Consider the following 15,245-nt stretch of genomic DNA (forward strand, 5'->3'; position numbering starts at 1 on the left):
TAGAGTTGAGCCCAAACATCTGCTTCGTTGTCAGAAGTAACTTCATTGGGTGCTAGTCCTCCGAGACTCCTGTGTGGTGTTGAGTTATAATTTTCAACAATATCTGGAAGGATATCGATAAAACGGTAGGTTCTGTTTTTCTGAAAATATCTAAACAACCTCCCTCGTATGGTGCGTATTACTCGCTCTGCTATTGACGCCTTTGAGTTTTGATTTGCAAAAAAAAGTCGTACTCCTTTTTCTTTCAAATACTTTTGAAGCAATCGGTTTTTAAATTCTCCTCCACGATCACTTCTAATGGAATTACTTTTTACGCCTGATTCAAATACCAATTTCAATGCATTCAATACATCTTTTGCACTCTTTTGACGTAGTGCAACCACGCGTAAATATTTAGAAAGTGTGTCAATCAAAATAAGTAAGTATTTAATGTCATCATTTTCTTTCGACAGGTTTTGCACATCCATGAGATCCATGCTCCACTGAACATTTTGTCCACCAACTCTGATATTTGGGACTCTAGTCGGTCGTCGAACTTGTCGCTGTAATGTATAGGCGTCTTGTTTCTGTAACCAATTTTTAATAAAATATTTACGGAATTTAAATTCTTTGTTTCCTTTCAAAGCGGTATAAAGTTTGGAAGGTGTTGTGTAAGCTGCTGGATTAGATATGTCATAGTAATACTGTTCTAAAAACTTCTCTTTTTCCGTCATTCTTAGAATCAGTAGTCTTGTACTTGGTTTTCCAAATTACGAAATAAATCCTGCTTCCATGCATCCGTACAAACGTAAACTTTCATGTCATTCCAAAATGTACTTAGGTCTTCTTGTTCACACATGTTTTTGTTCAGTAATTCACTATAAATTTTTTCTGGATCTAGTTTAATGAAGGCTAGTTCAAAGTAGAAAATCACTTTGGTATAATTAGAGTCCATTAAACATGAATGTTCAGTTTGAGATGGGTGATCAACTTCACATCCATAACATCTCTCGACAGACAACTCACAAATGTTTTGCCACAATTGTTCAATACAGAGCTCATTATATAACTTTAAATGTTTGTTACCTCCATCCATCTTGTAAATTCACTAAAAGAGTAAGTCATCACACAAAAACTCTGAAGGTAAATATATGACACGCTTGACTACAGTTTCACTATTTTGTAGATGTTACTAGGTCAAAATATTTCTTCTGACAATAACGTCTTTTGTGCAAAAACAATCAATGATATCGTATCCGTTCTTCATTTTTTCTTCATAGTCTAACATACAATCAGATTCGTTGTTAAACCACCTAGATTCCAACAATACATAACATTTATCATCTGTTTGCATAGCAGAATAAGTTATCACTTGCCATTTATATTGAATTGTTCCGGGATCTACACTACGAATGTCGTCACCGTATGATTCCATGTTTTTAAGTGAAAAAATCTCTTATCGATAGAATGTTTTATAAAAAAAAAATCTTTGTATTTCCGTATGGATTATATTCCCTACATGGGTGGAGACTACTAGAAGCCTTTGGTATAAAAATAAGTAGTAAAATCCTGAAAGGGTTGAGTCTACAGCAAGTATTTGGATAGGTATATAAAGTCAATAACTATATAGAGTAAGCCTAGGATAAGCCTTCTGAGAGGGTGGAGTCTCCTATAAGCCTTTGGTATAAATATATAGTGAAAAAGTAAATCTATGTGTGGAGACTACCACGAGCCTTCAGTATAACTATATAGAGTAAGCGTAGAATAAATATTTATACTAAAGGCTTATGGAAGACTCCACCCTCTCGAAAGATAGAAAAAGCCTTTTGAGTGGGTGGAGTCTATTGTAAGCCTTTGGTATCGATATATAGAGAAAGCCTTTTATCTCATTAGAATAATTGGTAAGAATATAGAGTAAAATGGGCGGATCTTAAGATATATTTATACAGTGTGTTGTAGAGCACCATATATAACACTACTAATACACATTTTATATAAAACAAGAACATGTAGTAGCTGGACTTTGCGTAATCTAAGCATCCTAAAATGCACATTTTAACATTGTTTAACATGCACACATTGCTTAAGGGGATGTCCAAGTTCTGTAGTTAGTCCTTAATTAGCTCAGTTTATTTATATAAAAAAACTACATAAATTAGTTTACAGAGTTTGATCCGCTTCAATTACAGTAAAACTATTTTATCATAAAAATGTTACGCACACTTGAATAGTTGTTTTGTTTCTTAAGTCACCCTCAAATTGATGTACAGAACAGTTTTTCATAAAGTCTGCGAATACTTTCATGAACAAATAAAAAAAGATAACGATACACTTTGGCACATGCCCATGAAAAATGAATTTGATGTCCTTTTTTATATGCTATTATTTAAAATTATTAAACAAGTATCATTTTTCACTTTGGATAGAAAATATAATGCAGAGTTTATCATATTTGGTGTTTTTTTTCTCACAAAAATACTTTTATGAGAAGAACAGAAGTGTTACAATTTTTAAAATGGTGCCTACTTTAAGTCAAATTTGATTAATATATATTGTTTTATTACTTTTGTTATATCTTTAGTAGCCTTACTTATCCTGAATTTCACTATTGTTATCAGTTTTGCCAGTTTGTTTAGTACTGTTAAAATATATTCACTATGTAATTTTAAATTCAACAAAGGGAGTGAATTTTGTATTAAAAGGAGGAGGTAGGGACATGAATAACTCAGGATGAATATGTGTCATTCAGTCAATTGAAATATGCAACTGATATAAATTTAAGAAGAAATTAGTGGAAGTATGTTAAGAGGCAACCATATTTTTTTCTTTAACTTTAACTCTCAAGGCCAAATACTTGGCGCTAGACTTTAGCCGAATTGATCTCATATAAATTCGACGAAAACGTATGCCTTACTATGATATATCTAAAGATATCGAAACTTCAAAAAGTTATTTCTTAAAGAGAATTTCCTTCATTTCTAAGAGTGGAATACTTTCATGAACTCTGAGTACTTGCTTGGATTAGAAGCTGTATCGTGGAGTACTGCTCAAGTGAGTGTAGAGACATTCATATTTTTCTTCATTATTTCTAGGAAACATAATTTGTCTGTTTAAAACATACAAAAGTGACATTCATATATTAATCATCAAGGAAGCGAATTGAAGGCCGCTCTTTACAAACTTATTGATAATGCTATTTTAAACTTGAAATTATCTATCTATCTCTGGGTACTACTCACCCTCAATTCTGAGTACTCGGAGTAGGGTGCACTACTGCTTAAAAGATAGAGAACAGTGGAGTAGAATATGATTTCATTAACTGAAAAGGAAATAGTGATATTATTTCAATTTGGCATTAGTACATAGAAATATATATATATATATATATATATATATATATATATATATATATATATATATATATATATATATATATATATATATATATATATATATATATATATATATATATATCTTTTTAGTTGGATTGTATTGCAAAAGGATCTAAATTAGTCGAAGTTGAATCCCCTGAAGAAGACGCCTTCATTCGAACTCTGGCAATTAATTTGACAGGTAAGTCTGATTCGCTTGCATGCTCACAAAAGCATTTTAATGTTTAGAAATTTTTTGATATTGGCATCTTTTGGTGTTGTCTTTTAAATTACCCAAAATTACTCAATATAATTCCCTCTTTGCAGCACTCAATAAATTAAACGTTTATCATTACTGCAAATTACTGAAAATGTTAATACAGGTGACACTCGATGGCTCGAACTTCGATCTCTCGAAGTTCTTGATCTCTCGAAGTGAACTCACGGTCCCAATTCTTTTCTCTATATAACTAAGCAAATTTACTCTTAATCTCTCGAACTCCGATCTCTCGAAATTCTTGATCTCTAAGTAAAACCTGGGTCCCGTTATACATATTTCATTGTTTTTCACTCTTGATAACTAGAAGTGATTGCTGTGTACACACGCGGCCGATCAAGCGTATATTTATAGCTCCGTGTGGACCTTTCCTGGATGGTTGAGTGAACTCCTGGGGGCTAGCGTGGTAGTGTTAATTGGTTGATTACGTAAGTGACACTACCCATTGCTTCCCTCAAAGGGTAGATAAGTAATTTGTAAGTGATCTATTAATTTCAACAACTTGTGAATGTTACGGTAAATGCTCTCTATTTAAAATATTCTAACGTAATGATTAAGAAAACATAATATGCTTAAAAGTTTTTAAACGTGAAAAAATACACTTAAGTACCGCACAAGTGAGTTCTGTATTGTTTAAATTGAAGTAATGTAGCAGAAAATACGACTGAAATCATGTCAGAATATCCTTCCATGTTATAAATATAAATTTCCGGCTACTATAGTTTTAGAACCAAAATGACCGGAACAAAAATTTCCGGAATTTTTTAAACTTTCGATCTCTCGAACTCTTGATCACTCGAAGTTTAATCATGGTCCCCCGAAGTTCGAGTTATCGAGATTCACCTGTACCTTTATTAAATTAGTATCTCTGATTTTAACGTCTATTATTCGTAAACACTTATTACATTTTTAGACAATAAAAAAACTTTGTGTTTGTCGAAGCTAAAAGGGAAAAAATTGTAATTTCTGTAATAAGGATAACAAGTTAAGTGTACGCTATGGGTTAAAAAGCACAATCAATCATCATCTGTGCAATCGTAGTTCATGAATTTGCCTATCCTGGGAACCGTTAATTTACCTAATCCATGTACATTAACGCACAGATGGCACTGATATATTTGATAAAAGCAAATCGTTGTTTATTGTAATAGAAAGTGTTTGGCTGGGAGGTACAGACAAGGATGATGAAGCAAAATGGGTGTGGCATTCTACTAACCTCATCTTCTCATACAGCGCCTGGTATGGAGGACAACCGAATAACTACCAGAACCAGGACTGTCTCAGCCTTTATCGACCATACGGCCTAACTTGGTGTGACGAGAGTTGTGAAGCAAGTAATCAATACATCTGCAAAAGAGAGACATTTAGAAACACGTGACACAGTTGTATCTATTTGTTGAAAAATAGAGTTTTGCTGAGTATGTTTCCGAATTTACATTCTTATTTATTTGAAGTGTTTTTGTTACCGGTCACAACAGTTATAAATTATTTATACATTAAGGAAAAAACACCAAGTTAAAACATGCACGTGATCAAATCCTGTGAAGACCGAAGAGCCTCTCAGAAGATTTGATCACGCACCAACCAAGTTCATATACTTATGAACTTTTTATTGTTGTTTATTACTTCCACTTACATTTGAAAAAGGCAAATTAGTGGGAATTGTTAAAATTACCTAGATGACCGAGATTGTGTAGTCTACAATAACCCAACTGACAAGCGATAAGTGCGTGCTATCATCATTGTGACGTCATGATTCATCATTGTGACGTCATAAAAAGTTGAACAAAATTGAACATTTTCATTTTTACATAGATTCATGTAATGAAATATATTTGCATATGTAACTATTGCAAATAAGTTATAAACGAGCTGTGTAAGCTAGTTTTTGGGAGTTGATTTTAATCAACTCTCCTATGCAGTTACTCTGGCAAACCGAAAGTGAAACATCAGCGCTTACAAGACTAAGTTCTTGAAAATAATAGAAAAATATTCGATGTAATGTATGCTGAAGCATTGTTGTTAAAAGGAAACTTATCTATAAACACTTTGATATAGTCAAATTTTATATACTACGAACAATTCAGATATTTATGTAGTCTCATGTATTCCTACGCCAGAGTTAATATAGTCTCGTTCAACCAGACGCTCGGCTGTCTCCGTAAATCTACGACAAGCAGAGAGGGGGCTCTCTTGCTTGTCGGATATTAACGGAGACAGCCGAGCGTCTAGTTAAACGAGACTAAAGTTCGATATCAATAGTGCTTGGATTCATACAATTTTTAGAATTGTTTCGATAACTAATACATACTAGTAGTTGAAATATATCTTTAAATATTACACAACATGATTCATATGGGGTTTCTCGAAATTCTTGTTGCAAGATAAATTGAATTTAAAATAAATGATAATCGATAAAATCAATTCAATTTGATTTGCAAAACGATTACAGTTGCGTGCGTATGTAAACACACTATAACTCGTAATAAATTAGTTGTCAGAAGTATTTCATACGCTTACGGTAAAAAAACAAAATTACCATCATAGCAATATAATCAATGTGACTGCAATTTTTATACAATCAAGAAAGCGAGTACACGCTTTAGTGATTCCTTCGTTTAAAAAAAAAGCTAACATGAAACCTAACATTAAGAAAACTCCGTAACAAAGAAACAATAAATTTGTGTAATACTTATGTAGGTATATGTGTCTTTTAAATATTTAGAATGAATTGTTATGAAATAAAAGAGTTCCGTCTTGAAGTTTTGTACTGTTTTATCAATGCATTCCGAACATAGCCGGGTACAGTTGGCTATAGATATCATCTTAAGTTTGGAAAAATGATTTCAAATGTTGTTCCGATGATGCCGAACATAATCTTGCATTTTCTTATAAATGGATTCATAATATAGTTTGATATTGGTATTGTCAACAGTTCAAAAAATATACCATTTTCATGTATTTTTCCAATGCTGCTACATTTGATCTTGGATTATGGCTATTTTTTAATTACTTTCCTTTTTTCCGGCATTTGGCATTTTAATATTTTTTTAATAAAGAAGCAAATAAGTTATTCAATAAACTTGGCTAATATTTGTATGATTATACAACCATCATATAGATGTAGTTATAGTTTTGGAATAGCAATGAATCAAAGGTTTAGGTGATTAGAAACATCCTGATTATCATCCCTAAAATCTGTTAAATATGACAGAGATTTTCTTTCTGTAAAATCCTCAATTTCGTTTGTCATTGTTTTAAACTCTTTTATGAATAACAATCACATGCCTATTGTAGTTATTTTAGATATGTTTTATAATTTTGTAAAAAAAAAACCTGAAAGTATATGTTTTTGCTGTATAATTCCGTGTAAGTCAATTAAATTTGATATATCACATGACATAGAACAAATAGTTGTCAAATACACAGTTTGGTAATCAAAGACTTCTTGTTTGAAATCGACAAAAATAAATTAACATTATTCAAAATAAGCCAAAACATGGAATAAGTATACAATGACTTTCTTTCGTCTATGCAACAGTTTTGATTTCATATAATCAAAATATCTGGTGATTTAAAAGAATGTTTACTCCCATTATACTTCAAATCATTCAGAAAAAGGCATCGAGCTAGATGTTAGATGTGGATATATTCAAAAAGAGAGGGTTCATGCTCTGTGCTTTGTTAATCAGATCCTTCCAGTAAATCAACCATTCAATCTATTATTTATCACATGTGGGAATAGAAAAGTGATTCGAAATAGATATGAATTTAATTGGACGTATCAGATGTAAAATGGTTCAAAACATGTATTGATTGTTTTCAACCTATAAAAACGAGCGTTAATACAACAGTTAGGTTACATTCTTGTGAAATTCGTTCGATCAGTCACATTTCCTAAAATCTAACTTACTGCACAGTGAAATCGTTACTTTCAAAACTGTATTGAAATGAAAAACTGACTTCCCTTTGACATGTTTACTTATAAACATGTATTCGTATTTTGCGTATTTTGCATTCTTGCAAAAATATGCCATTCGGCAATGCGAACATTACAGGTAGAACAGATCTTTGACAATAAGGTCGTGATGGATAATTTTCTAGCAGAATACGGCCATTCAACGTCTGCTCTATGTTCTGTTGTTTGTCAGCAGGAGACGTGTGAGTGCTTCGGTTTCAACTCAATCACTAAAACGTGTCGAGTTCATACCTTCTGTAGACCAGATAATACATTAATTGAAGAATCAGGATGGAAATATTACAGATCTCGAGCAGGTGCGTAATGTATATTTTCTTTGTTTTCTATTTTTATTCAGATGAAAAGATTGTTTACGCATGAATATAAAGTTTTAGATAATTGTGAGTTTCATATGTGGTCAGATTTATTATCTTATTGTATTTAGTTTTGTATAATCAAAAACCGATTTTCATAAAAATATAAATACAAAAAATTCAAGGTATCATTTTGATGAAACTGGACATATTTGGCTCTATACATGTACATGTTTTGATAAATACCTTTGGTAGCAAAAAGCTAAATACTCTAACACTAGAATACATGTAATTTGCATGTTTAAGAATTAGAAATATGATTTATAGAAACCTGTTAGTGTGGTGCTCAGTTTGACACAAACAAACCCATTTTACTAAAGGCACATATAAGGGTACAAAAGGGTGAGCTAAAAGCCCAAAAAGGACAAAGCAAACAATGCAATTTGTCGTAATGTGAACTTACTAAATAACCCGCAACATCTGTAAGTGAACAGTTTTAAAACATTTTTTATTGCAAGGCATTTGTCAGAACATTTGTCAAGACGGGGCGTCATCGGCCATAAAGGGTAAAATTTATATATATATATATATATATAAATATATATATATATATATATATATATATATATATATATATATATATATATATAAATATATATATATATATATATATATATATATATATATATATATATATATATATATATATATATATATATATATATATATAGAAGCACTAGCAAACCAACAACACTCGTTATCTAAAGTGTCGGTGTTGCATATAAAGTGAACAACTTCAACATAAAGTGAAGTGCTTTTTTATATCTCACTATATATATATATATATATATATATATATATATATATATATATATATATATATATATATATATATATATATATATATATATATATTCTTAAATAAATAAAACAGAATGCGACAGTCCAAATTAAATAAATGGTTTACTGTTAGCGCTTTCAGCCATGTCGGCTCTTCAGACAGTTATACAAAATTTTGTACATAACTGCCTGAAGAGCCAGGAATGGCGAAAACGTTTGCGGTTAATAGGATCAATTTGTGATTTTATTCTGGATATTTATATTATATATATATATATATATATATATATATATATATATATATATATATATATATATATATATATATATATATATATATATATATATATATATATATATATTATATTATATGTTATATTATATATGTATATATCTATGCAATGGGTATTGTTCCGATCCTCTCAAGTTGTCGTTTAACTGTAATCCACTTGTATCTCAAGCAATCGTGTGGTGAGCGGCCTGCACTTTGGGGTCCATTCGTCATCGAAGGCAGGATTTTTGTCCTGCCTTGATGGTCGGATAATGGGAGCGGTGGCCGCTCACTGCGAGGAGAATGGGCTCCATAGGTTTTGAGTTTAATCCCCCGGCCGGGACGGAGGTGGAGCTCCAATGTGGCGAGGTTCCCTGTACTGTATGTTTATCTATATCATTCAGTATGGGCAGGTATATGTCAATTTAAGAGTTATTGCAAGAGGTAAGGAGTGTAGTGGTTGTTGACGAATTGTAAACATCTTCTAATAAGCATAAAAAATGAGACATATACGCTATATAGTCGCGTATGCGCCTGGCGAAAAAAAAATCCTGGGCCATATTTGGGGTACTTCGAAAACGTCCAAAACAAATACATAACAGCTATATGCAAGGCCCCTATATGGCGTAAACAATAGTAGCAAAATATATACATTGCTCTCAGTTTTCATAAATTTTGTTTTATATAAATGCGCTAGAAATTAACTACAATATACAGTGATCTGAAACATACTTGAAAGTCAGGCCACAAGGTTTATTTTCAATGAAAGCTTTGAATCAAATTATAATTAAATAATGATGTACAAAAAAAAAAATATGCAACATATGTTGATTTGATATGGTGGCTAATTGTTGTTAGAAAAATTAAAATGTTATTGTTTGTGTAAATGTCCAACTTATTGTACGAACAAATCAATGTTACAAACCAAAAATGTTGTTATGATTATTTTTTTAAATTCTGCAGACTGGGATACTTTCATGAACTCTGAGTACCTATTGAATGACACAGTTGTTACGTGGAGTGTGGCCCAGGTCAGTTGAAACCGTTGGTTAATTTTGTTTTTATTTATTTAGACTTGAAATCTTTTTGGTATTTTAATGCAAATGTATTATTCATTTTAAAAGGCTAGTAAAGGGGCAAAATTATTGTTTTCCTTTATAGTTTTAAAAAAATATAACTTGATTGGAAAACTACTGTAAAACTAATTTATTACTCTGATTTCTTACAAGACGAACTGTATGATCAAAGGAGGTAAATTAGCTGAAATTGAATCTCCTGAAGAAAACAATTATATCATGTCGCTTGTGATGAAGTTGACGGGTAAGTTTGCATTGCATTTCTTACAATAATAAAAGTTATTTTCATTTCTTTCGGTTGGGTAGAACATGTTCTGAAAATATCGAATATTTTTTTTCTCTTCAAAATAAAACATTGGTAAATCTTTTTTTTTTTTTATATATTGATTTTTTGAGTGAAATGATGCTTCAAACTTACTGCTATGAGAAAAGTTCAACACTAAACAAACCTAAAAATAATATAAGCATTTATCAATAACTGAAATACTTATTTTCGTAAATATTGTAATTGAGCTATCCAACAAAATCAAATGTTAGATGCAGTAAAAAAGTAGAAAAAAAGGTTTCAAAACTCAATAGGTTTATACAGTAGTTAGTTCACGATAAGTCATGCCAAAAATTATGTTGTAACCTCAATATTGACCTTCCTTTAAGAAAACGTGTGGCTGGGAGGAACAGACCAGGACAAAGAAGGATCGTGGGTGTGGCAGTCAACCAAAGAACCATTATCATACAAGGCATGGGCTACGGGTTATGGTGAACCCGATGACTACAACAACCAGGATTGTTTATGTGTATATAGACCTTACGGATTAAATTGGAGTACCTGTTGGTGTTGGATACTACTCCAGTACATTTGCGAAAGAGAACTGTTTAATTGACCGGTTCAACTTATATCGTTTTCTGCTCTATAATGCAATATAATAGTGGGTCAAAGAGTACTTGGAACATGCACACACTTTAATTACATAATAGTAAAAACGAACAGTTTATGAACAATCTGCAATGTTATTTTCACCTTTAGTATTGTTTTTCATGTCGCGTGTCAGTTTACTATGACTTACCTTTAATCCATGAAATTCGTACACAATTGAAACAAGTTAAATATGGGGTTTTACCAAAATGGATCATTACATTGATATCAACAACACACGCATTAATAACAAAGCAATTGCGTTAATCAGATTCCATATCCCTTTTACCAAATTACGATAATTCACTATTCACATTAATTATCAAAAAAAACAAACAAACAAACAAAAACAAAAAAACAATCATAGCTTCTTTAATACGTTTGCTTGTGTGTTGTTTATTATAAATCTTGCTAATCTTTTCCAGTTCTTGCTTATTTAACAATTAAAAGGGTAATAAATGTTTAAAACCCCACACATGATTTTTGAATTGTTGCGTTTGAATATTTTGTGGATTTCACACTTATGATACATTTATTCAACAAAGATATGAATGCTTTGAAAAAAGTACATAGATTCTATAAATTGCGATTTAATATTGATTTTAGGTAGAAGATGTAGAAATGAAGATAAAGCCAATAAAGTATTCTTATTAAAAAGAAGCCAAAGGCTACGTGTTGTCTTTAACTATATGATAAACAAATGCCATTAAACAAAATGAAATTATTTCACTTTAAAGACGTCAAACTGTTTTTAAGTTTATGGAAGAGTCTATGAAAATATGTTAATGCATTTCTTCAATGACATAAATGTCATTTGTGGATCAGGTATAACAGTGCGATATTTAAATCCCGACATGACAAGGTCCGGGCTTTCAGGTACCCTTTCCGTAAGACTTGTGTAAAAATATTTCTAATATTCTGGTGGGATTTTCTTCAACGACTTCCCCATGTCAACACCAACATGCACAATGTCTTAGTTTTCTTACAGATAAGCTATAAATCAAAAAATCCCATGGGAGAATGGTGGGATTTTTCATCCCAACTAAACTCCCACCAAAATCCTATGGGAGAAAAAATTCTTTAAGGGATATTTTCTCCTATGATATTTTTTCTCCCATTTTGATACAAACTGGATAAAAAAAATCCCGTTTTAAGGTATATATGGGATAAATTGTCCTGTAAAATGGTATTTTAGGATATTTTTTCCCACGGGATAAAACAAACTGTAAAGTCCGGATTGCTTGATTGTTGTGTTCAACTTATATGATGCATTTTCTTGATACTGTATGTCTGTTTAGGATGCCGGATGGTAGCTCAGTTGTCTAGGATCTGAAGAGAATCTGAATGAATAAAACAAAATTCAAGAGTTCAGCATTAAGTCGTTATTACAGATTTACAATTATCAAAAAATTGTAACATGCCTATAGCAAAAGTGCATTGTATGTCGTTTAAAATGTATGAAAGCAGTAAAAGCAAATCCGAGCTTTTCATCATGCTTAGCCATGAGTGTTGATTTTAATTTACGTTTCATTTAGCTAATATTCTTATATTCATGTCTTCACGAGCCTTTTCGTGTAACACAGTATCATATATTGCTTCATAGGAAAAACGGAACTCTTTTCTTTGACCGGAAATTACTAGTTAAGTGGAGCGTAAATGTTTTCTTCCTTATTTATTTATATAATTATATAACGTTATGTATGCGTCCCTGCTATTTATTCTAATATTTATTCTTAATGTCTTAATCGAATATATCTAGTTAGTTTCAGCATGAAATAGTTACCTCTCATACTGTTCGATGTTCTTAAGAAAAATAAGTAAATGCCACCTGTACTTGTCCAGATCCGCGCATGAAGTAGATAAAAAATCCTCTTCATATTTTTCGGGAAAAAAATAGACCAAGGACCTCTTCTGGCCAGCAGAATTATCACAATTTATATTGGGATCCCTATGGATGTGGATCTATCCTAGTATGTTCATTTAAACAAATAGCTTGGAATGTAATATTCATTTGAGAATGAAAAGTTTTAATGTGTAACACTCAACCAAAACAAGCTATGTCACACTTTCAAACCACCATTTTTAAATAAACACATTAATTTAAGTGTTTATGATGCTGTTAAGATCAGCCAAAACATATAGATATCAAATAGCACCCCCCTCCCCTTTTTTTTAAATCTCATCAACTTAGGCTTGAATATATCCCACCAGTTCACAAACTGCTATAGTGATGCGACTCTGACCTTTTCAGCAGATTTGGTGCAAAGATTTTAGGTAATCATTTGCTTGTATTGATTAAATATATTCAACCAAATGAACTAGCTCAAATTTATCATTAATTTCACATTAACTACCTTTTTACATATAAAACTTCAAAACAGGGATTGTGAGTGATAAATTGACCAAGCAATAATTGGATCTTTGATACCACTTTTAGACAATTATGTGCAGTTACTTATAATAGCATTGAAATTACTTATTTACTGTACCACAATATGCTGTTTCAATACACATTCAAGATTTAAGGATATGACTACACCAAAGCAAGTAAAGACACATATTATGTACATAGGTAACATTGTCAATACGATTTAATTCACAAATAATTTATAATATCATATAACATTTAATAATGTTCAAAACAAACACACATCAACCTGTTTCTCTATACTTTCACTTTTATATAAAAGAGTTGAAACAATGATGACTTTTGATGAAAAAAGAATGAAAAAACATACAAAATATAACTAAAATTGATGTCAAATTATAATGTATCTCAAACAAACCAGGAGTGTGTTGGGATCACCAATATGGGTTAAGTTCTAAGCTACAAATTATAGTTTATTTCAAAATTCTTTTTTATTCTTTTTGGAAATTTATTTTTAATATTTTTCAATGATGCATAAAAAATAAAAGTATAAAAACGTACAAATACAACAAACTATATACTATATACAGGGTTTAATTTTGCCCAGACAGAGTTGGAAATATACACAATTGGAAATTTATACCCGTTCTAATCAACACAATTATTTAAAAATTCTTTGGATTCGCCTAATCTTAAATTCGAGAGTAAAGGGCCGAAAATAAAACAGCAGCGAATATTTTTCTGTATACAGTGGTTTGAATGTTGTTTCTATCAAGAACCTCGATCAAAATCACCTTTACGCAAGTTCTATGGTTGATACAAAGACCTTGTCAGCAAGTACAATGTTTGATTAAGACACATGCGGATTGACGTTTTTCATACTTGCTAGACCATTACATGTACACTGAACTGACTACGTTTTCTTCCGTTCTTCATGATCTGGACAATAAGCAGACATAATGCATAAATAAACAAATTCTTAAAAAAATCTGAACCAGGGGGAAAAAACCAAGATAACGACAAGAGAAATAATACTGGATTTATCGTTTTCACTTTTGACCAATTTAAACACAAGTTACATTTTACAGAGTGATCAATTTTCTCCAAAAGTAAAGAACGGTTTAAGGGGTAAGTATTAAAGTCTATGTATTTTTTGTAAGTTGGTAATCCGTTCTATTACCCTCAGCGTTACCAACAAACTTGGCAACTAGTAACACTATATAAATAGTGCCTGTTTGGGAGGGTAACAGTTGAAATTGACACCCCGAGAAAACCATTGTCAACCGACGCGAAGCGGAGGTTGACAATGGTTTTCGAGGCGTGTCAATTTCAACTGTTATCCTCCCAAACAGGCACTATTTATTTTGTTATACTGAATGTCTTTTTAAAAAATTTTAAGAAAATTTTACTGCTTTTATATAGGAATAACGTGAATTCTACAGCGAACCGTACGCGCATAATTTTCGCGCATGTAACATTTTTTAATGTTACCCGTTGCCAAGTGCGTTGCTAACGCTGAGGGTAATAGTAAATATTATTAACTGCGTCTAAACCAATCAGATTTCAGTATTTAACATGAAAGTATAACAAAACAAATTGTTACATGCGCGTAAAATATCCGTGTACGGTTCACCTTTTACATTCACCTCATCTCTATAGAAAAGCAGTAAAATTTTCTTTCAAAAACAGACATTCAGAATAATAAAATACTTAGCGCCTATTTGGGAGGGTAACTGTTGAAATTGACATCCTGAGAAAACCATTGTCAACCGACGCGAAGCTGAGGCACTATTCACACTATTTGTAGGTAGCATAAGATGGGGGTGCGGGAGTTGCGGTTCTCTATTAGTCGACTGGAAGCTGTCTTCTTTTACGTCT

The 15,245-nt window shown here is 31.5% G+C and overlaps 2 protein-coding genes across 2 annotated transcripts in view; both read left to right on the top strand.

Annotated features, from left to right (window-relative positions):
- The window catches only part of LOC128174104 (perlucin-like protein), a 56,219-nt gene extending 50,867 nt beyond the window's left edge, over positions 1-5,352 (top strand). Inside the window, exons 2-4 of the mRNA XM_052839738.1 lie at positions 2,963-3,030; positions 3,462-3,552; positions 4,779-5,352. Of these exons, the coding sequence (XP_052695698.1) occupies positions 2,963-3,030; positions 3,462-3,552; positions 4,779-5,005 (386 nt within the window). The 3' untranslated portion in view covers positions 5,006-5,352. The remainder of the gene's footprint in view (positions 1-2,962; positions 3,031-3,461; positions 3,553-4,778) is intronic.
- Positions 5,353-7,568: 2,216 nt separating this feature from the next.
- On the top strand, positions 7,569-11,617 carry LOC128170446 (galactose-specific lectin nattectin-like). Its single transcript, XM_052836213.1, has 4 exons — positions 7,569-7,902; positions 9,974-10,041; positions 10,240-10,330; positions 10,741-11,617. The coding sequence occupies exons 1-4, from the start codon at positions 7,602-7,604 to the stop codon at positions 10,965-10,967; spliced, it is 687 nt and encodes a 228-aa protein (XP_052692173.1). The 5' UTR covers positions 7,569-7,601; the 3' UTR covers positions 10,968-11,617.
- The last annotated feature ends 3,628 nt before the right edge of the window (positions 11,618-15,245 follow it).

This window comes from Crassostrea angulata, chromosome 2 (assembly GCF_025612915.1).
Source record: "Crassostrea angulata isolate pt1a10 chromosome 2, ASM2561291v2, whole genome shotgun sequence".
Classification (NCBI taxonomy): domain Eukaryota; kingdom Metazoa; phylum Mollusca; class Bivalvia; order Ostreida; family Ostreidae; genus Magallana; species Magallana angulata.